Source organism: Elgaria multicarinata, chromosome 3 (assembly GCF_023053635.1).
Source record: "Elgaria multicarinata webbii isolate HBS135686 ecotype San Diego chromosome 3, rElgMul1.1.pri, whole genome shotgun sequence".
In the NCBI taxonomy this organism is placed as follows: Eukaryota; Metazoa; Chordata; class Lepidosauria; order Squamata; family Anguidae; genus Elgaria; species Elgaria multicarinata.
In genome coordinates, this window is record NC_086173.1 from 37243561 (window position 1) to 37270913 (window position 27353).

A 27353-nucleotide genomic window follows, 5' to 3' on the forward strand; every position below is an offset into this window, starting at 1 on the left:
TAATTAAAACATAATATACATCGTTAAAAACTTCCTAAAAACATTTTAAAAACATCTTAAAATTCCACTGGATAGGCTTAATTATGCCAAATAACCCAGATCTGTAGCGGGTGATTGGCTGTGCCCTGATAAAAGAGGTTAGTAGTTGCAAGGTTTGAATTCCCAACTGAAACTTCCCCTCAAACTTCGAAGGGTGCAACCGACTTGCTACAGAGCAGACCGCATCCACAACACGGACTCAAGCCGCGAAAGAAAACGCGTCAGCCTCCACTGCATTGCCAGCACTGGCTGCCTGCGAAATAATGGACGCTGAGCTCAGCCTATCAGGTTGAGCCTGGTCCTCGCAAGGCAGCCATTGAAACATGAGCCATGGGTTAAGCGCTGCTCCAGCCAATCGGCGCTTTCCCGACGGAAGGGATTTGAAGGCGTGAGCTCTTTCCCTTCCCTTTCCCAGTCTCTAGCTGGAGAAGTAGGTTAGTGTGATCGGCTGGCGTGTCCGTGTCCCTTTAAGAATGGAACGCGGAGCTCCCTCGGCGGCGGATACGCTGTGACGCGGCTCGAGTGTGGAAACGTTCTAAAAGTTGCGCCTACGAAGGAGAAGGAGGAAGCAGCAGCAGTCGGGCTTCTTTTCACGGTGGCTCCTACGCTGGGCTTCTGGGAGCCCCGTCCCCTCCTTCCCCCGGCTCCTCTGCCAGTCCTTCTAACCTTCAACCATGCTGACCAGAGAATGGACTCGGGCGACCACGATGTGTTGTCCGCTCGAGAGCAGCTCTTTCACGAGAGAGTCCGGGAATGCATTGTGAGTACCTGGGCAGGTTTGCTGGGAATAAAGGAGAAGATGGCAGAGGTCGGAGGAGAGTTTCCTCTGGATCAGTGAAGGACTAGCCAGACTAGGTTAACTGGCTTTTTTGTGCGGTGGGGGTGGGTACAATAATAGTACAATAATACTAATGGCAAAGCTGGGGGGCATTATAACAGTTTATTTATTTATTTATTACATTTTTATACCCCCCAATAGCCGGAGCTCTCTGGGCGGTTCACAAAATTAAAAACATTCGAAGTATAAAACAACAGTATAAAACCATAATATGAAATACAATATAAAAGCTCAACCAGATAAACCAGTTTACTGCTTAATCCAATCTGGCGCCCTCCAGATGTGCTGGACTACAATTCCCAGCATTCCTAGGCAGGGAATTCTAGTCCAGCACATCTGGAGGGCGCCAGGTTGGGGAAGCCTGTAGCAGGGATGGGAAAGCCAGCGGCTTAAGGACAGAGACCAGTCAGCTCACCTCTGGTGATACTCCAAATTCTGAGAGGAAGTTCCATGGTCTTCATCTCTCTTGCACAAGAATGTGATCTAATATCCTAGCAGTAAGAGCAGGGTTGAAAAAGCAAGGTAAAACTGAGATGTTCTTACTAGTCAGAATAGCCAGCTGACTTAGGGTTTTTCTCTTTCTTCTTGTATTTGTTTCTCACTCTTCCTCCAAGGAGTTCTAAGTAGGGTTTCTGACACTTTGCAACAACCTAATTTGGCAGAGGTTATTTTTGCTGCTCTTTCAATGTTATTACTCAGGGTCGTGCCTTTGCTTTTATCTAAGTAGTGACTGTCCTATTATATTTAAGTATGTTGTAAGCTGCTTCAAGAACTGTGGTAGGCCTGGGGGTATGAATATTTCAAGTAAACCAGCCAATCAATCCTGTGAGGTAAGGTAGTGATTCTGCCAAGGTCCATCTGGTGACCTTCATAAATGAGTGGGGATTTGTGCCTGAGTCATCTTACCCAAACTCCTAATAATAACCCAAACTCCTTAAGTGTACATGATGCTTTGCAGGTGAACATAAGCAAACATAGACTGGCCTTTGCCTTGAGGCACTTACAATTTAATGGCTGATGTACAGCTTTGTTTTGCAGCTGCCAACAGTGTGTCGGGCATTACATGAGTTGTATAACATGAACCGTGTGTGTGTGTCCAGACGGCTGATGTAGACAAGGGCTGAGGTTATGAGGTTTCATGCTCAAGCAGAGTCTATGATGTCCAAATACATATTCTAGGCTGGCTCTCAAAAACATAGTCACAGATCTGTGACTGTGTATGTATGTTGATTGGCTCTGGTTGATAATGGAATTCAGGGACACTATAGCAGGTGTTCAAGGTGAAAGTAACTGTGTTTTCATCATCGTTCTTATTAATCTTCTCTGGTCTGGTTGGTGTGGAGCTTTTTACCACAACCTCTGTATGTTTCTTAAAACCAGAATGATTCCAATTTCCTTTATTGCAAAATACATTGACTGCAAACATGTTGAATATAGCTTTCTGTGTGAATAGGTTGCTTGAGCTTTGTACCTTTTAAAGATAAGATTTCCAGGTCACAACTTGGGGATTCTCCTTGTACCTTCAAAATCAGGGATGGGCAGCTGGTAGGCTAAAAAAACATGGAGGATCAGAACTCCATAGCCAATGGTGAGGGATGGTGGGAGTTGTAGGCCCAAACATTTGGAGGGCCAGATGTTGCTGAACCTTGCTTAAAATAATTCACAGCTGCATTGGGAAACGAAGTAGCCATGACTTCCCTTTCCTGTCTTTCTCCTGGTCCTGAGTCTCTGCCCTTCTATACCACCTGCTATGTGTGACCCACCTGGAGTTCGCTTCCTCCAACAGGTGAAGGATGGCTAGGAGAAGCTGAAACAATGTCATATCCCATTTCCTCTGCCAGTTTAAAGGTAAAGGAGAATTTTTGGGATGTGATATGGCAAGGATCTTGCTTTAAAGGCAGGCTATTTTAACATGTGCATTCAAAATGCATACAGGTGTGTATCCATGTTTGCAAAGAATTGGTCATTAGCAAAGCAGGCACATCTGGAAGACTGTGGCAAAGGCTGGCCTGCTGAACATGTCTTGAGCATTTATAACAGTTCTAAATCATGCTGACCCTTAACTTCAAGAGCTGTTCCATGCTCAAAACACATCCATGTCACTGGACTCCAGTTTCAATATAAATCTTTCCATGTGAGCTTTGGCTTTAGATGTGATTTCTGTAGCAGCCTTGGTGTACTTCTAAAGCTAAGGAAGTTGGGACCTGGCCAGGATCTGAATGAGAGACCACTTGGGAACATCATGTACACTACTCTGAGCTCCTTGGAGGAATTTTATAAAAGCATATAAAATTACTCTGGCATGCTATCAAGTGCCCCAATCTAAAGGCATATATGCTCATTCCCTCATCAATGGGTTTTGTGAATATCATATTTATTTTTTACATTTTTATACCACCCAATAGCCAAAGCTCTCTGGGCGGTTCACAAAATTTAAAACCATAATAAAACAACCAACAGGTTAAAAATACAAATACAAAATACAGTATAAAAAGCACAACCAGGATAAAACCACACAGCAAAAATTGATATAAGATTAAAATACAGAGTTAGAACAGTAAAATTTAAATCTAAGTTAAAATTAAGTGTTAAAATACTGAGAATTAAAAGGTCTTCAGCTGGCGACGAAAGGGGTACAGTGTAGGCGCCAGGCGGACCTCCCTGGGGAGCTCATTCCACAACCGGGGTGCCACAGCAGAGAAAGCCCTCCTCCTAGTAGCCACCTGCCTCACTCCCTTTGGCAGGGGCTCATGGAGAAGGGCCCCTGTAGATGATCTTAAGGTCTGGGTAGGGACATATGGGAGGAGGCGTTCCTTCAAATAACCTGGCCCCAAACTGTTTAGGGCTTTGTATGTCAATACCAGCACTTTGAATCGGGCCTGGACCTGGACTGGCAGCCAATGAAGTTGTAAAAGGACTGGCGTAATGTGATCTCGCCGGCCAGTCCCTGTTAGTAAACGGGCTGCTCTGTTTTGTACCAGCTGAAGCTTCCGGACCGTTTTCAAAGGCAGCCCCACGTATAACGCATTGCAGTATGGGAGGTTATCAGAGCATGGATAACTGTAGCTAGGCTATCTCTGTCCAGATAAGGGCGTAGTTGGTATATCAACCTAAGCTGAGAAAAGGTGCTCTTTGCCACAGAGTTCACCTGTGCCTCAAGTGACAGTAGTTTCTTTGCTTAAGGAAGTCTATGCCATAAATCTGTGAAAATGTCACTGTGTGTATATGTTTTAAAGTAGTTGTATTTGTTGTTGTTTTTGCCAAAATCCACATACATGGACCTTTTTATTTTTGGAAGCCAGGTGGGGTTTTGCTAAAGATGCCAAGTTCATCACAATATTGGAGCACTCAAAAGACAAACATTATTGAATGGAATCGCCCATATTTGGCCATAGTGGAGGCACCTGAGCTACTTTCAAAAGCTGAAGGCCATACCTGCTGTGTAAAAAGCTATGCTGCTCACCATAGGGGAGCAGCCTGTGCTTCATGCGATCTTGTTGTGGTCTGACCCACCCCTCTGCTGTATCGCAGGAAATACTGAGCTGGGGCTTCCTAAACGCTTACTAAGAGCTGCATTTTGACACCTGATGCCCAAGCAGCTCAGTTTCAGGGTGCTGGGAAGGGTTATAAGATCGTGATATAACAAGTTGCATCTTTATTTCTGGATGTGACTCTCTGCCCAGAGACAACCACCCATATGGAGTATGCATGATATGAAGGGATTGGAAAGCTGAGAGATTCTTGGCATCCCCCCACTCTCTCTCTCTGAGGAGAGGTGCGGGGAGTTCAGCCTTCCCAGCATGGCTTTGTGTGCCAAAGGTTAGTCCAGAGTCCCATCTCTGAATTCTAGCCTATTAGCAGGGATTTGGCATTCCGTAATGGCCAGTTATCCGCTTAGCAGGGAAAATGCTCGGAGTTATGCAAGACAAATGCATAGCCCTGTGGTGCCAAGTCACTATTAGCAGTGAGATTCAAAGTGTGTGTGAGTTCACCTGGGCAGATGATGGAGCTGAGCCATCATGCACATAGTGACAGGTAAGCACAAAGCATTTAGTTCTTAATGACGTGGGATTAATGACTGCTGGATTAGATCAAAGGTCCAGCCTCCCCAAATCCTCTGGGTGGCCGACCTGATTCTTTTGGGAAGTGCACAAGTAGAGCGTGGGCCCTTCTTCATTGTTTCCCCAATGCTATTCCCAGCAACTGCTACTCAGTGGCATTCTGAGCCTGGAGTTAAATTTATTTATTTATTTAAGCATTTTTATGCCGCCATTCAGCCAAAAAAGGCTCTCATGGCGGCTTACAAAAGTATTTCTTGACAGTCCCTGCCCACAGGCTTACAATCTATGTAATATCTTACAATCTAAATGCAGTGGTAGACCTATCCTCTGTGCTCTGTGACTTTGTAATATCGTTGAAAATCGTTTTATCCAGTGGCCATCACTGCATCTTGTGGTATTGAATTCTACTAAATATGCACTGCATGAAGAAGTACTTTCTCTTGAATCTATGGCCAGCTGATTTCCTTACATCTCCCTTTTTCTTGTGTTTTGGGGGGAGTGCAAAACCTTTCTCCATACTGCACATAACTGTGCAAACACCTATCACACCCTTCCCCAATCTGGTGCCCTCCAGATGTTTTGGACTACAACTCCCAGAATTCTTGACCATTAGCCATGTTGGCTGGAGTCAGTGGGAGTTGAAGCCAAAACATCTGGAGGGTGCCAGGTTAGGGAAGGGTGCCCTGTCATGTCTACTTCCACCCACCCTACACATGCCATTGACTTTTTCTAAACTAAAAAATAAATCACAAATTGTTTAGTCTTTCCTCATAGTGGAGCTGCACCAACCCACTCATAACTTTCTGTACCTTTCCAGTACTATGCTATCCTTTTTCAGAGGTGGGTGTGGAGACACCAGAATGGTACACAATATTTCAAGTGCTACTGTACCATATATTTGTAAAATGGCTTTGCGATACCAGCAGTTCTGTTCGTAAGCATATTCCTAATGGTCCTTAACACAGATTGTGCCTTTTTCATTGCTATTGTATTCTGGGTTGATTTCACTGAGCTGCATATATGGACCTGAGACTTTTTTCCTGGTTTGTTGCAGTCAGTTTTGATCCCAGCTGCATGGATGTGGATGTTTTGCCTTGGTTCACACTTGCTTACCTTGAACCACATATGTCATTTTGTTGTCCATTTATCAGTTTGGAGTGATCTTTTTAGAGCTATTGGCAATTTGCTTTAATTTTTCAACATCTTGAATAATTTTGTGTCATTTGTAAACTTGGCCACTTCTCTGCTGTCTCCTAACTCTAGATCACTTATGAATTTTAAGAAGCACCAGACCTGATAGAATTCCTTGGGACTCCACTACTTGCTTCCCCCACTCCCTGTGAGAATTGTCCATTTATTCCTACCCCAACTTCAGGTACAACCTAATGGGTTCTGAGCTGGTGGTGACCGAACAAGAAAGAGATCTTGGGGTTGTGGTGGACAGCTCAATGAAAATGTACACCCAAGGTACACCCACTATAAAGAAGGCAAACTCCATGTTAGGCATTGAGAAAAAAATGGTGGTATCATACTGCCTTTATTTATTTATTTATTTAAGTATTTTTATGCCGCCATTCAGCCAAAAAAGGCTCTCATGGCGGCTTACACAAGTATTTCTTGACAGTCCCTGCCCACAGGCTTACAATCTAAAAGACATGACACAAAAGGAAAGGGGATTGGGAGGGAGGAGGAGGAGGGGGAAAAGGAAAGCAAATTCAGGCACTACAATCTTAGTTGGAAAGTTCAGCAGTTACAGGAGACAGCAGGAGGGAGGGGGCTCTCAGCTGGAGCTAGACTCAGGCTCGGTGGAGAGGTGCCTGGCTGCTGCTTCCTCCCTCACTGGTGGCCTCTGCAGAGACAGTTGGTAGCAGGAGGGAGGGGGCTCTCAGCTGGAGCTGGACCCAGGCACGGTGGAGAGGTGCCTGGCTGCTACTTCCTCCCTCACTGGTGGCCTCTGCAGAGACAGTTGGTAGCAGGAGGGAGGGGGCTCTCAGCTGGAGCTGGACCCAGGCACGGTGGAGAGATGCCTGGCTGCTGCTTCCTCCCTCACTGGTGGCCTCTGCCACCTTTATACAAATCTATGGTGCAACCACACTTAGAATACTGTGTACAGTTCTGGTCATCACACCTAAAAAAGATATTATGGAGCTGGAAAAAGTGCAGAAAAGGGCAACTAAAACGATTAAGGGGCTGGAGCGTCTCCCCTATGAGGGAAGGTTACATCAACTGGGATTGTTTAGCTTGGAAAAAAGGAAGCTAAGGGGAGACCTGATAGAGGTGTACAAAATTATGCATGGTGTGGAGAACATGGATAGGGAGACATCGTTATCCCCCTCTCTCAAAATGCTTGAACCAGGGGTCATCCCATGAAGCTGATTGGTGGGAGAGATTCAGGAATAATAAAAGGAAGTACTTCTTCTCACTGCGCCAAGTTATATTATGGAATTCACTACCACAAGATGTAGTGATGGCCACCAATTTGGATGGCTTTAAAAGAAGGTTGGATAAATACCTGGAGAAGAAGGCTATCCATGGCTACTAGCCCTGATAGTTATGTGCTACCTCCAGTATCCAAGGCAGTAAGCCTGTCTGCACCAGTTTCTGGGGAACATGGGTGGGAGGGTGCTGTTGCACCATGTCCAGCTTTGTTGGTCCCTGGTCAACAGCTGGTTGGCCACTATGTAAACAGAGTGCTGGACTAGATGGACCCTCGGTCTGATCCAGCATGGTACTTCTTATGTTCTTATGATCCATAAATAGACCAACTTCTTACTCTGTGACTGCCTCATTTATTCAGGCACATTTAATGTGTAACTTTGTCAAAAGTGTATAATGTTGGCATGCTTGTTGATTCTTTCAAAGAATTCCAAAATGGTGGTAAGGTGGGATTTTTTTTGTGGAACCCATGCTGAATCTTCCTCAGCAAGGGTGATTGTCCTACATAATTAATAATTATATGATTAATAATGCTTTCCATCAATTTATCTAGAACAGATGTTTGACTGATTGTCCTGTAACTCCCTGGATCCCTTATTTTGTCTTTGGTGTTACATGGGCTACTTTCCAACTCTCCATGGAGCAGGCTTTTTTTTGGTCACAAATAGTATATTTTTGTTGAAAGAGTGACAGTTGTACATCTCTGTTCTTTAAGAATGCTTGGGTATATGCCAGCCAGATCCAATGATTTTGATAGCCTTCTCTGCAAACTATAAATCTAAGAATTTCATCTCTTATCACCTTCATTTAATTCAGTTCTTCAGATGCCCTCCCCAAATAACCATGCATAAATTGATGTATTTATTGAGCACCTTCTACCTTTTCCCTATCCACACCAATAAGCTAAGATTTAGTTATAGTGCTTTAGAGCTTTGGAATGGATTATAGCTAAATGGGAGATCGTACGTGTTGGGGATTGTGCTAAGTTATAGGCTGGGGGTATCTACACTTCTTCCCATAGGTCATATTAACTCCTCTGACTGCATTCCCATAGATGCACAAAGGTTATGTATGATTCAAACCAGAGGCATGGCCAATTCATTCCTTTAGGCCAGGGGTGGGCAACATGTAGCCTACTCTCCAAATGTGTCCCCATTTAGTCCTCTGTTTCCAGAGCATGGCACCTACTATGTATCATGTTTCCCCCAGCCCACCAAACATCTCTTTAGTGAGCTGGTGGAGCACAGTTTTGCTCGGAACAAGGCACATGCGCTCTCCACATGCCTTGTTTCCCAGCACAATTGTTGGAAATGCAGCCGCACCACAGGGCCACCTACTTGCAGCAGGGGACAGATGTAGCCCCTGGAGTGTCCCACAGGATCCAGTGCAGCTCCCCCCCGCAAAAAACCCCCCACCATTGTCATCTAGACAGTCATCTGATCTACAATAGGGTCAGTTGCTGTGCTTGTATCTGCTTCAGAAATTGTTTCCATACAGAAGTGTAGACACGAAAATGTTATGTGATGTGATTATTATTATTTTTAGGAGAACAGCTAGTGGGATACCATATTCCTTGCAGTTTATTTTTCTGGGAATGCAATAATCTCAGGAAGATCTGTAATATGGATAATCATAATTCTTCTTGCAGCGCATACAATATTGCATTCCTTCCCTTTCCCCAAGCTCCTTCCTCCCAAATGCAGACCTTCCATGAATCCATTGTTTTATAAAATGGAACAAATTTGCAATCCAATATCCTCCTGCCCGGTCCATTTTTACCCCAAAGGACTCTTCCCTGGATAATATTTGTCTTCTCCTCTTCTATCAAATCCTTTCTATCCCTTCCCCACACCCAGATTATATGCAGTAACCAGAAAGCAGCTGACTCTCAATTCTGCATTTGTCTGCAGGGCACCTTCTGGATATACAAGTTCCATGTCAAATGTGTGACTCATGGAGCTTAAATATATGGTGAAGGTGTATGGCTGTAGCTCCGCCCCTCTTCTTCATCATGCTGCTAGTGCTACATGACTAGAATAGATGGAGCCAGGCCCAGATGAGATTCACGGGGACTCTGGCTGCTCCTTCTGCTCCTTCCAGCTGCTTGAGCTTTTGAGATGAGAGATGTTTGGAGCGGGCTCTCAACTTGAGATATGTTGGTCACAATGGATGCATCGTACCGCTACATGCATTTGTGATGGAGGGAATAATGGCTGAACACTACTTGACTGTGAAGAGGCCTTTGTGGTATCCCTTTCTGTGGGCCTGTTCAGAGGACACTTCAGGCTCTATGGTTAGCGAAACTGTGGTTCTCTGGGATTAGCACTAACCACAAGCCATGCTGTCACACACAGCACTTTAAGCCATGGTTAGAGCACTAACCTTGCTGCAGACGATCCGACTAGGATTACTGAGTGACCAGGCTTTAGCAAAACTCATTGCACATAACACCTTAAACTCTGCTGCTTAACCAAAAGCCTTAACCAACAGGGTTTAAGGTGTGTTGTGCAGCACCTGAGCTCTGCAACTTAGTAGTTAGTGATGGGGAACACAGCTGTTCAGACACTGTTCCATGGGTAGAAAGCAGCCTTCGGTTCATTGAGGTAGTTAAGCAAGTATCCATACACAAGGGAAGTCAGTCCAGAGAGGAGTTCGTGGTGGCTGATGTTACAGGTAAACACAGTTTGCTCGACTCCTGAATCCATGATGTACTCTTCATCATCCCTCGGGAGACACATATTTTGAAACCTCAGTTGTTGTTTTCCATTTGAGCATTTTCTTAAGAAATGTGTGCAACGCTAACCAAACTAACTCACCGTTTCGAAGTTAAAACACAAGCCTCTTCTCTTGCAGCTCTGATCGATATTTCCAGTAGCTCCTTGCAAATTCCGTGGCAGACAGCAGTTTCTGCCAAGGCGGTTAGAATAACCTTTCCTTCAACAGGAGGAGGCTGCGTCAGAGATTCTAACATTGATAAGAGTTATGGATTTTGACAGGAGATTCCACCTTCTAGCCATCAAAACCAGAAACATGACAGCTGGGGAAGGGTGTTGCAAGGGTTTTGTATCAAAAAAATCACCCAGTACTATAGTCTTACATTTCCCCATGTTGCTTTCTCTCTCACCTGCCTGCTCTTTGTTGCTCAACCATCAGAGCTATAATAAGGCATTTCCTTGAGGGCTTGAGCTAACTGTACCTCTTGTCTTACACGGGTGATCATGCATGTTAGCCTCTCCCATATGTGTCATTCATGCCAATTACAAAGAGGAGTTGTATTACAAAGAGGAGATTGGTGATACTGCAATCTGTCCTTTTATTAGTTTCTTGAATCAGTCATTGCCACCCCCCTCCCAATACCATATTTAAGGTCATTGTGACCATTTCTCTGCTATACTTGTAGTCAAGACCTGGCAGGTCACATAAGGAAAAGCTCCCCACCCCCCTGATATTATTATGGAGCTGAGCACAGTGTTGCAAGTAGCTAATGGAAGCTGTGGTGTTCCATCTTGCTGGGAACACCCCACCTGGGAGTTCAGTTCAAACAACTAGGACAAGAACATAGTGGATGCAGATTTAAGGTCCAGATTAGCCCTACTGCAAGGGGGTTTGTACTTTTCTCTAAACTAGCCTTCCCCAGGCTGGCGCTCTCTAGATGTGGTGAGCTACAACTCCCAGCACCCATAGGCAGCTTAGGAGTTGTAGGCCAGCACGTCTGCAGGGTGCTCTAAACCATCTGTTGCTGTTGTTGGATTCAGGCTTCAAAGCTGTGCATGTCATGGGTTTGGGTGTCTTTTGATGGCTTTCATCCCCAGCTGCTAGAAGGCTGTTGTGACACTCATCTCATATGCAACGCTAGCATAATTGCATCAAAGAGAGATTGTGTTCTTTCGGTTAGCCATCTGGAACTGATGTTAGCCATCCCGAGACTCTTAGCTAGACTGTGCTCTGAGGCTAACCTTCCTTTGTGGGCTTGCTGCTGCTACACAGCAACTTCTTCAGACAAAATACTTTGAGGTTTGCAATCATCTATACCGGGCTCCTTGGCTCACAGATATGATTCAAACAGGCCTCTGGTCCCATCTGTTGTGAGTAGGGCAAATGGAGTCTGTCTGCCAGAATAGTTGGACACAGCAGCCAGCCGAAAGGGGAGGGTTATGCACAACAACCCCTGGTTATTTCTCTTATCTTTGGGGAGAGCAGAAGAAATGCAGGAAAACATGTTTCCTGTTAAATGTGACACCCACCCATAGCCTCAAAAGCCAAACTCTCATCCCTGAAGCAGAGAGAATAGCCTTCCTGTCTTCTCTCCCTTGGCCAGAACGCTTCCTGATGCCTGTTGACCAGTTACTCATATTCTCCATCCTTCAGCAGCCTGTTTCTGTCTATCAGCAATGCTCTGCTGCTTTGACAGGAGAAGGCTAGATTGCCCACATGATTTATTGGTCCAAATCTTCATGGCACTTTTTCTTAGTTGCCTCAAGCAAGGTAGAGCTGAGTGTAATCCACAATTCTGCACTGATGCCGCATTAAGGTAGATGTTTTGTATTGGCTGCAGAATTTAGTGTCTTGAAACCATCTCAAGCTCTCATTTATTGAAAAATAAAACTTCACACCCTTATGGCTGTAGAAATAAGTTTTGAACGTGTGCAAGCAATGCCCCATAAGTCTCAGAAGGCAAGGGGGTCATGTGTGTTGCTACGCAGGAGTCAGGCTGGAGCATCAGGGCCCTGCAGAGTAGCTCTTGGCTCCTGCCCACAAGCAGCAGAAGTAGAACACATTTATGTATTTAAAACACCTGTATTCCACTCCCTATAGTAGTTAAAATCCTAACGCACATATTTGCAATCAAGTTGAAGCAGTTAGTATTTTTGTTCCTGTTATGTTCAGCTATAATTAAACCAGTTCCAAATATTTACAGGATCAACCTGTTCCTGCCACCCAATGCTGTGCCCTGTGCAGAGGTGGGCAAATGGTAGGTCAAAACATCTGGAAGGCCACAACTCCCACCAGTCCTAGCCAGCATAGTCAATGGTAAAGGGAGAGGGGAGTTGTAGGTCAAACCATCTGGAGGGCTGCAAGTTGCCCATCCCTGCTGTAGAGTTTATAGACTAAGCTGGCGTTACAGTTCTTCACTGGAGCGATGTACAGCAATGAACTTCCTCTGAGGGTTCACGCACAGCCTCGGGGCAGCAACTCCAATCTAGTTGTGTTCCTCATTCCAGTTTCATGGCACAAAGCAATTAGGAACCTTCATACAGGATCCTAGCAGGCAGGCCAGGATGGGGGCTCAAATAGGGAGAGAGGCTGTGAAGGGATTGATGGGTCAGCATCTGCACTTTCTATTTGGGTGTGGAAGTGATCCAGCAGCCAGTGCAGCTGCTGCAGAATTATACTCGAGTCTCAAAACCTGCCTAGAGGTGAGTTGCAACATTTGAAGCTTTAGAATCTTATTTGACAGTAACCCCTATGGACCAGCTACTACAGTGTGCTCGTAGAGCAGCCTTCCCCAACCTGCGGCCCTCCAGAGGTTTTGGACTACAACTCCCATCATTCCAGGCTCATGCTGTCTGGGGCTGATGGGAGCTGAAATCAAAAACATCTGGAGGGCACCAGGTTGGGAAGGCTGGGATCATCATTCTGCAACTTCAGATATACTCCTCCACATATGATGAGTATCAAATGTGTTTCACTTGCATAACTTGTGCAATTTATGAAATCTGCATACATTGTGAAGAAGTTGCATCCAAACAATTTGCTCCCATGGATTTTTGTGGGGAGCGGCTCTGCGAATAGTAAACTCTGTTCCCTTAAATATTCATGTAGACAATCGTGTCCAGTGTGGTCTTCTCAAGCGTGTCTGATTCTAAGAGGTTTTAAGTCATCCGGCTCTCTCCCTTGCCCCTTCCTTCGAACCAGGGACCCTTCTGTAGAAGACTTATTCCACATTCTGTTCTGTGCAGATATCAATGGAGTCCCCAGTCTGAGTGAGGCGCTGGATGTTGGTGGGGCTGCTTAAGAGAGGAAGAGAGGCGATTGGCTGCTCGGATCTATTATTTCCCTTTCCCGGTCAGACTCTGACCCTGTTATTACGGTCTTATCTTCCTCTCCTGCGGCCGCCACCCTTCCAAAGTGGCCAGCTCTCCTAAAGAAACTCTTTGCCTCAGCAGAGACAGCGTGGAGCTTCAGACCTGAACTTTCAGCTTTTGATGACTTGCTTGCACTTGCATCAGGGCTTCTCTTGCCACTTATAACCCCCAAGGAGTTTGTCCCTGCCGCTATCCTTGCTAGTGGTTCTGAAAAGAGTTCAGGAATCTTGTGCCAGAGGTCAGTAGCGATCAGGATATGCCTGCTTGTTGGAGGGATTACAGTTCCAGGCACTTTGGGTTTCTGGCTGGTTTGGACTGGAACTGTGCAAGCAGAGCTGGCAGTTCTGCCTGTGTACCGTTGCTCTGAAAAGTCATAGGCTTCCAGGTATTCTGTGCTTCTTTGACCCCTGACTCTGCCTTGGAGGATTGAATTCCACATGTTTGTCAATAGGCATGCCGTATAATGTGGGAGTTGCAGGTTCAAATGTCACCTCTGCTGTGAGCCGCTACAGCTGCAAGCCTATGCACACTTACGTTGGAGTAAGCCCCATTTAACACAGTTAAATATGCATTAATGCACAGTTAATGTGCATTAATCTCTCCGCCGTCCCCCCTCTGAACATGGTGCTTGAGGCTGGAGGCAGGCTATTCATTTTAGGCCTCTACATGATATGTGGGGATGCTGTGGCAAAATTCTAGAGCAGGCTGTTCTGTCACTGTACATAGGGATGACAAAGCCACATTGGGCTTGAGCCTGAATGAACTTGCCACAACACAACTTTTCATCCATCCAAGTCTGATTCAGATATAGCTTTTCTGGGAAGCAGATCGAATACATAGATATGAGAGCTAGTGTGGTGGAGTGGTTAGAGTGTTTGACTGGGATTCTGGAGACCCGAGTTCTAATCCCCACTTGGCCGTGAAGCTCACTGGATGACTTTGGGCCAGGCACTGGCTCTCAGCCAACCTATCTCACAGGGTTGCTGTGAGGATAAATGAAGGAAAGGAGGCCCAAGTAAGCCTTCTTGGTTCCTTGCAATGAGATATAAGTGTAATAATAAGGATTGCCCTTTGATTCCCCCCCCCTCTCATTTTCAGTCCTGAAAAATGCCTGCCAGTACTTCCACATCTTGCTGGCTATTCCACCTCCCATCTCACGCTGAGGCAGAGAGGAAGTTCCCCTTCCTCTTCCAGTGGGCAGAATCACTCTTGCCAAGTTAAGTCTGTCATAGTGCACAATGAGCTGTGAATTTGGAGGTTTCCAGTTCAAATATCACTTTTGAGGTGCGTTCAGTGGGTGGCCTTAAACAAGCTGCTCTCACCCTCAGCCCTTCTGTTTGTAATATAGGAATTATAACACTGGCCTACCTTACAAGGTTGCTGTAAGGATTCATGAAATAGTTATGAGAAGGGCTCTGAATGCTCTGTAAGTGCTAAGTATGCATCTTCATCTCCCTCTGCCTCTCTCACCCCCACCCCAACTTTTGTCATCGGACTCTTCATCCAGTCTCTTGAATCCCTCCGAGTATTTGGGTGAATGTCTCCTATGTTTTCAGCTTCCCCTAAAGCTTGGAAGTAAATAACCATTCATGCTTAAATCAATGCTGCAGAAAGAGAACCTATTTTCTGTGCTAAGGAAATGGAATTGTGTTTTGTTAAAATAGCTTTGCTCTGCATCCTCGCTTTGCAAGGGTCCTCGGATCTGTTGTTGAGGAAGTTGACTCAGGGGCTGCCTGGATCCCTTTGTTTGGTATAGGGGTGTTCCCATTCTCTCTGGTTTAAAGTGTTAATTTCCGGCCAGCCTGCTATGTAAAAGCAACTCAACCTGCCCTGCTGCATAACAATGTGCCACACCTCCCAGGCGGGAATGTCCAACCTTCAAAGCACAGGATGCTAGTTGGCTTGGGTTGATTTATTTTGCATTTCTGATAGTTGCAAGAGGAAAACTTGGCCACAGGCCTAAAGCATGCCTTCTGGTCTCTAAAAGCACTTCTGGGTTATCTCTTCCCTCCTGAGCCTTCATTGTGCACATGCTTCCAAACATCTGCACCAGTGAGGGCTAGAAACTTGCTTTTAACAAAACAAAACATAACCATGAAGAGATCTGAGATTCACCCATCCCACATGCATGCTGAATGCAAACAAGCCTGATTATCTTCTGTTAGCTGAACAGTGGAGTTCTCCCTGAAGCTGTTCCCTCTTGTGCTTATTACTCAGGTCCTCTTGAGGTCTGATGCAAGTCTAGAGATCTTTATTTTTCTCTTTTTGCTGGTGAGGGTGACTCTTTTTAGTCCGCATGCTGCAGAATGTTGGGCAAGCCCAAATCGTTTGGAGGAGCTGGGGCTGCTTTTGCAGGCAAGCATCTTTGCCATCAGCCAGCTTCCTCTGGAGGGAAGAACCAGGACTATGATCAGAGGAGGCTGCCAGAAATGCTGCCCTGTGTCCCTACCGTATCATGGAATTGCTGTCTGATTACAGTGGGTGGAGCTAGTGTCTTAAATGGAAGCCTGGACAGTCTGGAATTTGACCAGAGATGGTTAACTTTTCTTAACAGTCGCCATTCCATGTCCACTGAGCTTATTCAACCCACATTGGACTGTTTTGGGGGCCCTTCCCATCTTAGGATGGTTCCTGAATCCTTTTTTTTTTTTTTTTTTGGTACTTTTGCAACCCTTGGGGTTCCCCCAAGCTTGTTAAATACCTTCCTCTTGTGCATAGATGGTGCTGTTCTGGGCTACATGAAGACCAGCACTCAAAGAATTGAGTTCACTATTAGTATATGATAGACCCATGTGCCCTGGGGTTATCTCTTTACACCACCCATCAGTATATAATAGGCCAAGATAGCCAGGGATATCTGAGTACCTTTTTATACCAACTTTGGTATATACTGTTCATGAGTACCATCTGCACATACCATGCCTCACACTTTAAAACAATTCTCCTTTTAGATATGCCCCCCTTCTTATTGGGTTGAGGCCCTGTGGCCCTATGTTGCTGAACAGTTGATTCAAGTTTTATAGAAAGAGGGTTTCAGCACAACCAGAATTACCTCTCCTTGCCTAGCAGCAAATGAACTGTGTGACAGATGACACCTGCATGTTTCTTTAGTTATGACCTGTTCCTGTTGGGCTTTGACAGCACAGTTCTGCATCAGCAATTTTTAATGTTCATCCTGAGTTTGGGAGGAGGTGGAGTTAAGGTGTGTTAAGGTGGATTATTTTGCAATGTTTGTAACAAGTGCCAGACAAATAATCAAATTCTGTGGTTTAGTCCCTCGTTGAGGAACATGGGATCCTTAGTTTATGTTTGGTTTTATTATTTTTAATTCTTGTAAGCCACCTTCAGCAATGCAAGTACAGTGGATGGGCAGGGTATGCGTTTTCTAAAATAGCTATAAAGTAGATGCCATGCTAGCGCTGAGGTCCTTGGCAAACAACTGTGACTTCAGTTTAAAGAATGTTCTGGTAGGGTTTAACTAACAATGTCTAATCTCTTCCCCTAAATCTCTCCTCTAAAGCATTAAAATGGATCTGTTTTTCTCCTTCCCTTGTATCTCTGAAATCCTGGATACTGGGGGTGAGCTAGGGGTGAGATTAGCTGAGATTTGGAGCAAGGAATGGAAGACTTAGCATCTGGTCTGAGAGGTAATGGGAATTAAACCTGTCCATCCCTTTTTATCAGTGACCGTTCACAGGGGATGGCTTCTAATATAAGCTTGAGTTGCAAACAGAAATCTTCATATGGCACAGAATCGGATTACTATTACTTTCTCCCTCTCTCATAACCTTGGTGTGAGTGTGTGAGTAAAACAATGGCAATTCTGTCTTAAACTTCCATCTTCTTTTACTTTTAAGTTGTCATTGAACAGGTGCATTTTGCAGTAGTCCTGATGAAACTGGGGGAAGAATGGTTGCAGCTGTAACTATATGGGGTGTTTGAAGTCTGAAGAAATTTCATAAAGATCCCCTCTTAGCAGAATATGTTAAATAGGATGAGCAGTCATGCTAGGATGGGGATAGAACTGCTCTTCTGAGAAGGTAGGGTAGAGGGGAAGATGTATCTCTGTTGACATCCATGTGTTGCTGTTGCTTTGGAATAGGTGGGCTTCATGTCTTTCGTTGTCTGCGGAGGAAGGTGTGTGTGTGAGCAGAGTTGGGCCTCCTGAATAGTATCTCTAACCTGTGTTTCCTTGTCTTCTGGCAGATCTGCACACTTCTGTTCTGCAGCCTCTACATCTTGTGCTACTTCATCTTAACCCGCTTCAAACGGCACACGGACTTCACCACAGGTAACAAATTGGAAGTGTGGGAACTTGGATGAACAGCTTCTTGCCGCTCTGGTTGCATGGTTTTCAAACTTGGCTTCCTTGTGGAGGCACTGGAAGTTGCCAAGGAGCAGTAGCAGTTCCCCACTGACCCTGCCAGGAGAGAGACAAGCAGTGTGGTTATGGTGAGATGTCTATCCCATAATATGCATATTCTGGAGGACGTCTCTGCCACAACTACACTTCATCTCCCTTCAGTCTTTTGTATCTCTAGCATTTTTCTTTATGATCTGTATTAAAAGTATTCTGTGGGCCAGATTCTCCTTTTTTTTTTCTTTTGAGCTTTTCAATCGTAGCGTGATTATACTAGTCTATATTTTAGTTTTAATGCCCCCTCCCCTGTCTGTTACTGTGATTTTAGATTGTAAGCCATATGGCAGATAGTCTTGTTTTGTTTTATTCTGTACAGCGCCATGACCATTGATGGTGCTTTATAAATAAATATTAATAATAATAATAATGATGATGATGGAGCTATTTATATACTGTAAAGTTTTAATCCTGTTGTAGGGAGATCCACCTTGCCAGTCCACTATGTCAGTCTTCACCAGCTTGGCACACTCCAGATGTGTTGGACTACAACTCCTAGCATTCACCAACCAGCCATGTTGGGAGTTTTAACCCAACATATCTGGAAGGCCCCATGTTGGGGAAGGCCGCACTAGGCCAACATTTTGAATGCTCTGGCTGTAGCCCAATAAAACCCCTGTCTCTATAGCCCAGTAAAATCCCTCTCTCCTGTTTCCCGGGCAAAGGACAGCTTGCAGAATATTAGGTTCTCTTTGCCCCAACGCAAAATCTTTGAATGCTGTGTTTTGTCACTCCTTCCTTCCTTCCCCATCCTACAACCCTCCAGAATGGCCAGTTATATCAGTGTCACTGTGGCTCACTAGACAAAGCTGCTCTACTGACAAAGCAACTATGGAGCCCATTGTATGGGCCATGACTTCAGTGGCAATAGTTAAGCCAGCCTTCCCTGAACCCAGTGCCCACCAGATGTTTTTGACTACAACTCCCATAACCCCTGACTATTGGGTGTGTTTGGCGAGGCTGATGGGAGTTGTAGTTCAAACATGTGGGGGACTCTGGGTTGGGGAAAACCAGCTCCTTTGGGGTTCTTGTTCTGATTTCTGTGCAGAATGCATTCCCTTGCGAGCGAAGCTGCCAAAGGCAATATATCACTTCTTCCTCCTACTGGATTGCCTTAGGGAAGCCGTATTCCCCAGTGTCCTTCATCTTTGTAGCATATATAGAGAGAGAGAGACAGAAAGAAAGAGAAGCCAGCCGCCGTGGAAAGCCTTTTCCCTTCAATTTGCATGTTGTTTACACTGTTGTTAACCTAATTGCCATGGCAGCCGTTGGCCTAGGCAACAGGTTTCTCTGGGAGCCTTTTCCAGTTTTCTAAATATGTACTGGTTCTGCACTTGAGTGCTGGAGACAACATCCTGGGCACATAGTATGTGGGGAGAGGAGTAATAAAGCCCTTTCACAACTAACTTGCAGAGACCTTGTGCTTTGTCTCCCCATCAGGCCAAAGTTCATTTCCCAGAATCCTCGCTTCCAGAATAGGACTAGTCAAGGGCTGCTGGCCCTGGAAAATAAGGACAATGGAGTAATTTTTGTTTTAAAAATTGGCCATGTTTTTATCTCCATTTCAAACCGTTGCTGTCCCCCTTGTATTTCAGGCCCCTGCATAGTTCTCTTCAGGCCTAGAAACATCACAAATTCCTGTTTGTCTGGAAGGCTGAAAATGTAATGCTTGGGAAGTTTCAGCAGAGGCTGGTTAGATGTGCCTGTTTCTGCTATACACTGCCTTACACATGCATGCATGCCAAACATCAGCTTGATGCAGACATGCATGTCGCAAGGCAAGCTTTTATTAGGCCATGGAACCAGTCAGAGCCTACATTTGCTTTGCCAATACCCAGATGCTGTAGGTCAGGGATGGGCAGAAGGTAGATCTCCAGATATTTTGGATTTCACCTCCCAGCATTCCTGACCCTTGTCCATATTAGTTGGGGCTTCTGGGGGTTGAAGTCTAAAACATCTGGAGATGACTGGCTCCTTGTGTGGCTGCAGTTGCCAGCCAGTGAGTTTGCAAGCGGAAGCCAGGTGGCAGGCAGTCCTCCATCTGGGACCCAATTTGTATGTTACCTGGGAGGAGGAGAGCTGTGGAAAAATGCTTTCTGTGGCCCGTTTGCATGGAGTTCACCTAAGCTTACTACTACATGGATGGCATGATGAACAGGTTGATTCCTGCACCAGGGCTTTGTACCCCCTTTTCCCTCTTCCATATTGCTGTGCTACATATGGCTTGGGAAGGAGCAACTGGATTGGGATGACCCCCCTACCCCAATGGGCTGGAGACTCCCTACGCCACTGCGGTGACATGGGAGCTGAGCCCAGGCAAGGAATTCTTATTTGTGTTGCATTTTATTCTCTTAACTGTTTGTAATCTGTCCAGAGAACGCTTGTTATTGGACAGATTTAATAATAATAATAATAATAATAATAATAATAATAATAATAATAATAATAATTTTGTTTCTTACCCATCTCTCCCTTTGGATCAAGACAGGGAACAACATTAGTACAACAGTACAATATAAATCAAATACATAAAATTAATTAAAAGAGCATATAAAACCAATACAATATCAAAATAACCATCAAGACATCTTAAAATTCTTGGTTTAAAATTCATCTGGATAGTCCTTTCGGAAGAGGCTAGTCTTTATAGCTGTCTTCAACTTGGAGAGTGAGTTAAGTTGACGAATCTCCGGCAGGCCATTCCACGGTCTAATAAACAAACCTAGGACACACAGAATTGTGCTTTGAGCTGTGGGATGGCTAGAGGGATTTGGCTACGATGCGCCGAGTCATCTGCATGTGCTTCCTGCCTGAGCTGCTGTGTACGTGGTGCCACAAGCATTGCTTTCTCAAGGTCATCTCTCTCTCAGTGGGCCTATTCAGACAACACGCTAAACCATGGTTAGGCTGCTAACCCTTTTGCAGCAAATGGTTAGTGAGTGTGTTTAAATTGTGTTTATGTGCCCACCATGGTTAGGAACGGTTTACACGACACGCTACATCATGGCTCCCATGACCCACTAAGCCATAATGTTTTGCTCAAAATGCTTAACCACTGTGGCTTAGCATGTCGTCTGAACAGGGTGTCTCTCTGTCTCTCTCTCTCTCTGCTGTGCAACTTTGCAATGCCAGCCCAGACCTTCTGCTCCAGATGTGGGGGACACCTTCTACTAGCTGCCAGCTCTCATGTGGCAGGGCAGGAGCAGCAGAGTTCTCCACGGAGAAACAAGCTGTGTTGGCCAAGTGCTGACAGTGGAGTAGTTAGCCAAGTCTTTAGAAAACAGTGCCTGGGGAGGAGGAGGGGAGTGGGTTGGCAAGCGATGAAAAAGCCCACCCTTCCGAGGACCCCCTTCCTTCCCCCCCCCCCGGCTCTCCCACCTAATTTCCCACCGAAGCTACTCTGCTTTGCTCGCTGGGCATTTTGCCAGCTGCCAGAACGGATCTGGCAATTCAACAAAACTCCAAGCCACAATGGATCTTGGGGGATGGGCTGCCAGACCCAAAGAGAATGGAACAGTTCCGTTCTTCTGCTGCACTGACCCAATTTGCATAATCACTACAGGCCATCCCTTTAAAGGCCTACCAATCAACAACCAGATTACTAGGGACGTCTGTGTAAGGTTTCTTTAAAAAAAGAAAGAAAATAGATCCATCATCAATAGTAATTCTTGCCCACCAGGCAGTCCAGATATTCTAAACAAGTTCCTTTCTTCACCTCCTTGTCTCATGTCTGATTTCCGATGCACAGGGAAGCAAGAGCTATTGCCAATCCTGGATTATTATTTTTGTTATTCCTCCTCATCGACATTCTTCCATATGATTTGGAGTGTTTAATGTTGGTAGAATGGTGACTCTGAGAGAGGGTGTTGCACAAGCAGGGAGCAAATAGCCGACCTTGCCTAACGGGGTGGAAGGGTGCCAATGTTGCACAGTAATCCAGAGAGACCTGTGTCGAGCGTCCTGCAACCGGCTTGAAGCATAGAATGGACTAAAATGCATCTCCTTGGCACTCCCCTTCCCAGCTCCTAAGCCATTAAGGGTGCAATCCTATGCATGTTTAGATAGAAAAAAGTCCTACAACTCCCAGGAGGCTGGCTGGGGAATGCTGGGAGTTTTAGGAGTTTTCTTCTGTCTAAACATTCATAGGATTGCGTTCTAAATCGGCATGCCTTTCTAGGCTTTTCTTCACCCGTGTTCATTGCAGATCCGCTTATAGTACTTGCTTGATCTAACAGGAACATTTGTGGGGCTAGGACTGGGGAGACCTCACTCAGCCCTGAGACATGTGGGGTGATCTTGGGGCAGACTGAGAGAAGGCGACGGGTCCGCTTTGCAGTGTGGTTCTGTGCTGTTTTAAACTGCTTGCTGGAATGGTGGGGTATAAATATAGTAATCATGTTTCCCCCTGTTTCTTAGTCGATGAAGATGCTGCTGTCAACAGGATTGCGTAAGTTCCTCTCTTTTCCTCCTCACTCCCGGTACTGACCTACAAACATCCCCTTCTCCCCCTCTTTCTCCTCTGTTCTTCCTTTATCCCCATGATCATAGTCTTCTGTTTATAATTTCGTGGTTGGATTTTTACGGGGAAAAGCAGTTTGAAATAGAATGAGAATTAAACTGAAAAGGACTGTAAAAGACCATTTCTCCTTGGTTTTTGCCTGTGTGTTTCAGAAGACTGTTTATAAGACATCCTCAAAGTAGTTTTTCTAAGGGTAGAAATGAGGAGGAGTGTGATATCTCTCGTTTAAACAGAGGCACTGCTGAAGAAGTGGATGATCCCCAAAGCATTCCAGGAACGCTGCCCACATTCTTTGGACCACCCTTCCCCAAACTGGTGCCCACCTGATGTGTTGGACTACAGTTCCCAGCATCTCCCCTTTGCTGAGCGATTCTGGGAGTTGTAGCCCCATACATGTACATATGCTCCATGGGCTGTTTTGCATGATCAGGCAGGCCATTAAATTAAATAAGCTACGATGGCCGGTTTACATAGATAAATTACACCCCTCGGTCTGGCTTGTTATGTTGTCCCAACTCCAGGCGGCACGGCTTGTTTGAGGGGGGAAACAACCCTCGAATAACCCAACCACAGACCATGGGCTATTGGAGTGCTGTTTCCCCCTCAAAGAAGCCCAGAGTGGCAAGCCACAATGGCTTTTTTTGATTTACGAATCGGGTCTACCCCTCAGTATCATTGTGAGGGTGTAACTGGGTGAAGACATAACCTATTTTGCCATCTACCTTAGCGGGGGTTGGGGGAATCTCCAAGGGTTTCTCTGTCTGTGGAGCAGGCCATGTTATTTCCGATGAAGGGGAACTGTATCAGCTTTGAGGAGCTGAATGGAGGCTCGGGTCCCAGCCCTGTTTCCTTCCCCTCTTTGCCCTTTTCCCCCAGGCTCTGGCTGTGCACCTTCACCTTGGCGGTGTCTCTAGGAGCTGTGCTCCTGCTGCCCTTCTCTATCATCAGCAACGAAGTGCTGCTCTCCTTTCCTCAGAACTACTACATCCAGTGGCTGAACGGCTCCCTCATCCACGGTGAGCGCCGCACAACAGCTTCCTGACGTCAGCCGCCCTGGTCACCAGCGTGGCTCTCTGTGCTGGGTGGGAGGAGCAATGTCTGCTTTACTTGTGGGGCCTATGGGAGGTGGAGGGGCTGTACATACCATAGAGAATATCCAGGGGTATAAATCGGCCGGATTCCTTCCATTATGCTGAGAGTACAACGAGTGGGCCTCCATTAGATCCCTGAGAATCCCCATTTTGAATAGGTGCAAGGGGAAAGGCAGGGGATCTAGTCCAGGGGTGGCCCTCTGGATGTTGTTGGACTGCCATTCCCACCTGCCCTGGCCAGCATTGCCAATGGTGAGGGATGGTGGGAGTTGTAGGCCAACCACATCAGGAGAACCACACTGTGTTTCCTCTTCCTGATCTAGTCCTTGGCTGCTCAGGCAAGTTTAAAAGAACACAAATCAAGCCAGAAATGACTGAAAGGGGAATACTTTATTCTCCAGAGCTCTCTTTCTGTCCCCAGTCTTAGCTTCTCATGTCCTTTTTAAGATGCCACTATAGCCCTATTCAGGTGTTTGTTACTGAAGGCATGAAAAGGTCAGTGAGAACTTGTAATGCAACCCTTGACCTGTTGATCTCCCAGCTGACGCTGCTACAATGTGCTCAGAAATGGGAACTCTGGCTGCGTGTGTGTGTGTGTGAGAGAGAGAGAGACAGAGATATCATTCTATGAGGCAAACAGGCAAGTGATGTAAATCTGTAACCTAACTGTTCAGCACGGTCTTTCCTGAATTTGGCTTTCTTGAAATCACAAGTGGATATCTTGTGGCCCTCCAGATGTTTTGGCCTACAACTCCCATAATCCCTCACCATTGGCTAGGGAGTTGGTGGGAGGTGTGATCCAAAATCTCTGAAGGGAAACAAGCTGCCAACCCATGCTGTAAATTTTAACCTGAGTTTTTGGCTTTTGAAAGTAAAAGCCGTTGGGAATAGTTCCGAAGGGAACCTGGCCTGTAGGCTCCAGCTTTGGGAGGAAATAATTGGGACCAAGGAGGCTGGGCAGTTGGGGACCATGGATGTATACTGAGTTATGGCTTGGGATAGGGTTTGATATGGGGGCAGGGAAGCAGAATGCAGCTCCAGGAAAGCCTGAATTGGTTCTTCAGTGATTTGCCTCTGCTTAAGTCGGCCCCTCTCTCCTTCTCCTTAGGACTCTGGAATCTGGTCTTCCTCTTCTCCAACCTCTCCCTCGTCTTCCTCATGCCATTCGCCTACTTCTTCACCGAGTCCGAAGGTTTTGCGGGATCAAAGAAGGTACCAGCTGCCCCTCTGACCTCCACACTTCCCTTATTTTGCCCCCAGCTTCGAAACAAGAGTTTAATCACCCTTTTATGTCATTCTTCTTGCTGTCCCTCCAGGGGCTCATGGCCCGTGTGTACGAGACGTTTGTGGTGCTCCTGTTGCTGACCTTGTTGATCCTGGGAATGGTCTGGGTAGCATCTGCCATCGTAGACAATGATGCCGCCAGCAGGGAGTCTCTCTATGGTGAGTTGCGCCTCCTTGCTGTCATCCTGTCGTTTCCTCATTGCCAGGGAGCTTATGTGTTCCAAAGCAGAGGGGAAACTGGAACCTGAAGTTGCAATGCACACTTATCTGCGAGTGAGACACCCCCACATCCAAAATTCTGTTGGACTTGTAGCCTACATAGCCTACATAGGATTTGGTGTAAGTTACCTGACTTTTCTACTACCAGTAGTAATGAGAAGGAATATAGCCTAGTGCAGGAGAAATTATTATATATCTAAGTTTACATGAGGCACGTAGCAAGCATATTAAGTCTTTCTGCATTCCCTTTCACCAACGTTCAATTTTTAAAGACACTTACATTGGGCACCTCAAGCCTGGAATTCTAACTGCAAGCAAAACGCTCTCCAGTGGATGAGCAAGATTCAGATAAATTTGGGCTCTCTGGGTCATGCATGGTGAAAACAAAGCAATGCAAGTGAATTGAATTACTTGCTACCTGTCTAGCTGGAGTCTCAAATGGACTAGCTGCACACTAGTGATGTGCTTTAAAAAAACTTGTCTACTGGGATAGAGAAATAGAAAAATGAGCCAAATTTCCCCACCTGGCTCTAGGGGTTGGGCCAAAGGTAGCTAGCATCCACTTTTAGATCTCAGGATGATTTGCAGGAGATCAGCAAGAAATTCTTACTGACAGTGGTTTAATGATACTGACAGCAAAAAGCCCTTTTTTCCTCCTAAATAAGGTTGCTGAAACCAAGAGAGCTCGTGACAGGGAGGCACAGGAATTATGGTCAGAAGTGCATTGTTTTGCAATTCTGTGTCTGCTTTCCTGAGCCACAATTTTGCACCTGCCTACGTTTGGCGCTTAGGGTTCTAGTGAAAAACAAGATAGATCTTGCAAGCCTAAACATCTGCCCACTCCTGCTCTAGGTAAAGACTGAAATTATGACTGCAGTAATAAGGATAATGTGAAGTGGGTAGAAATCCCCATGTCTGGACAATGAAGATTTGGGTGCCTGAATATTTGATAAATGGATGTTATGAGTATCTGTAATGTTGGCCTGAGTCGACCTTGCACTACTACTCAGATAATGGCAAAAGCGCTTTGGACTGAGGCTTAAAATCTTACAACTGGGAACTTGGGCTGAGTGCTCCAAGGGTAGTTATGGGGGCCCTGGGATCCAAAGAAGCCTATGAGTAGGGAACATGGAGCAAGATCCAGCGCAGATCTTAAAGGGTTTTTTCTCTCAAAGCTCTGAGAGGTACTCTATAGCAAGGGTGGGCAGAAGGTAGATCTCCAGATGTTTTGGACCAACTCCCAGAAGCCCTTGCTAACCTGGCCAATGGTCAGGAATGCTGAGAGTTGCAGTCCAAACATCTGGAGATCTACTCTCTGCCCACCCCTGTTCTAGAGGAAACGGAGAGGAGAGGAATGAGAGCCATCAGAAGCCTGAGCTTTGGAAGATATCTGACTTTGTCATGAGATTACGGTCTTAAGAACATAAGAAGAGCCATGCTGGATCAGACCGAGGGTCCATCTAGTCCAGCACTCTGTTCACACAGTGGCCAACCAACTGTCAATCAGGGACCAACGAAGCAGGACATGGTGCAACGGCACCCTCCCACCCGTGTTCCCCAGACACTGGTGCATGCAGGCTTACTGCCTCGGATACTGGAGGTAGCACATAACCATCAGGGCTAGTAGCCTTCTCCTCCAGTAGTTGGAAGGGCAAAAGATCATCTCTCTGGTAGAATCATAGGCTGGAAATTGGGGGCCCTGTGTTGCACTGCCACCAGGAGAAAGTTAGCTCTGGGAGGAGGCCTCACAATTATTCTGTGCTCCTGTCAAGGGCCTTGGAACTGCCTCTGTTTTTGCTGCCTCCACTGCCTTTGCCTGTGTTATCTGTTACGACATGTTCCTTTCAATGGTCTCTTTCCCCCCACAGACCTCTGGGAGTACTACCTCCCCTACCTCTACTCCTGCATCTCCCTGTTTGGCGTGCTGCTGCTCTTGTGTAAGTCCCTTGATTGTCATGCTTTATTGCAGAGGTAGGCAGCCCAAATGCCTTGTTGTGTACAAATGGAAAGTACCCTTTGCCAAAACTGTTTGTGGGAGGTGGAGAAAGCACGGCTCATTTGTATGGCGTTTGGTTCATTTGTTTGGAGTTTCAGAAAGTGTTCTGTAGAAAAGATTGGGAGGGGAAACGGCATCTCTTTGAAAAGCCCCACGCCAGAGATTGCTTGCCCTGCAGAGTGAGGTGACCTGGGCCTAGGTTTTCTGGATCAGCTAGATTCCCAGAGTTGTCTCCATTTCCAGGAAATGTTTTGTGCCTGACCCTGCGCCGGCAAAATGGCCTTGCGGCTTTGTCCATCTGGCAAAACAAAGTGGAGGCAGCTGCTTCCTGTGTGCGCCCTTCCTTGAACGTGGAAAATAGTGCCAC

At 45.9% G+C, this 27353-nt stretch overlaps 1 protein-coding gene across 1 annotated transcript in view; it reads left to right on the top strand.

Annotated features, from left to right (window-relative positions):
• Positions 1 to 503: 503 nt before the first annotated feature.
• Positions 504 to 27353, top strand: part of LMBR1L (limb development membrane protein 1 like) — a 38363-nt gene continuing 11513 nt past the window's right edge. Inside the window, exons 1-7 of the mRNA XM_063119955.1 lie at positions 504 to 799; positions 17667 to 17751; positions 22294 to 22324; positions 23273 to 23412; positions 24596 to 24699; positions 24804 to 24930; positions 26859 to 26927. Of these exons, the coding sequence (XP_062976025.1) occupies positions 728 to 799; positions 17667 to 17751; positions 22294 to 22324; positions 23273 to 23412; positions 24596 to 24699; positions 24804 to 24930; positions 26859 to 26927 (628 nt within the window). The 5' untranslated portion in view covers positions 504 to 727. The remainder of the gene's footprint in view (positions 800 to 17666; positions 17752 to 22293; positions 22325 to 23272; positions 23413 to 24595; positions 24700 to 24803; positions 24931 to 26858; positions 26928 to 27353) is intronic.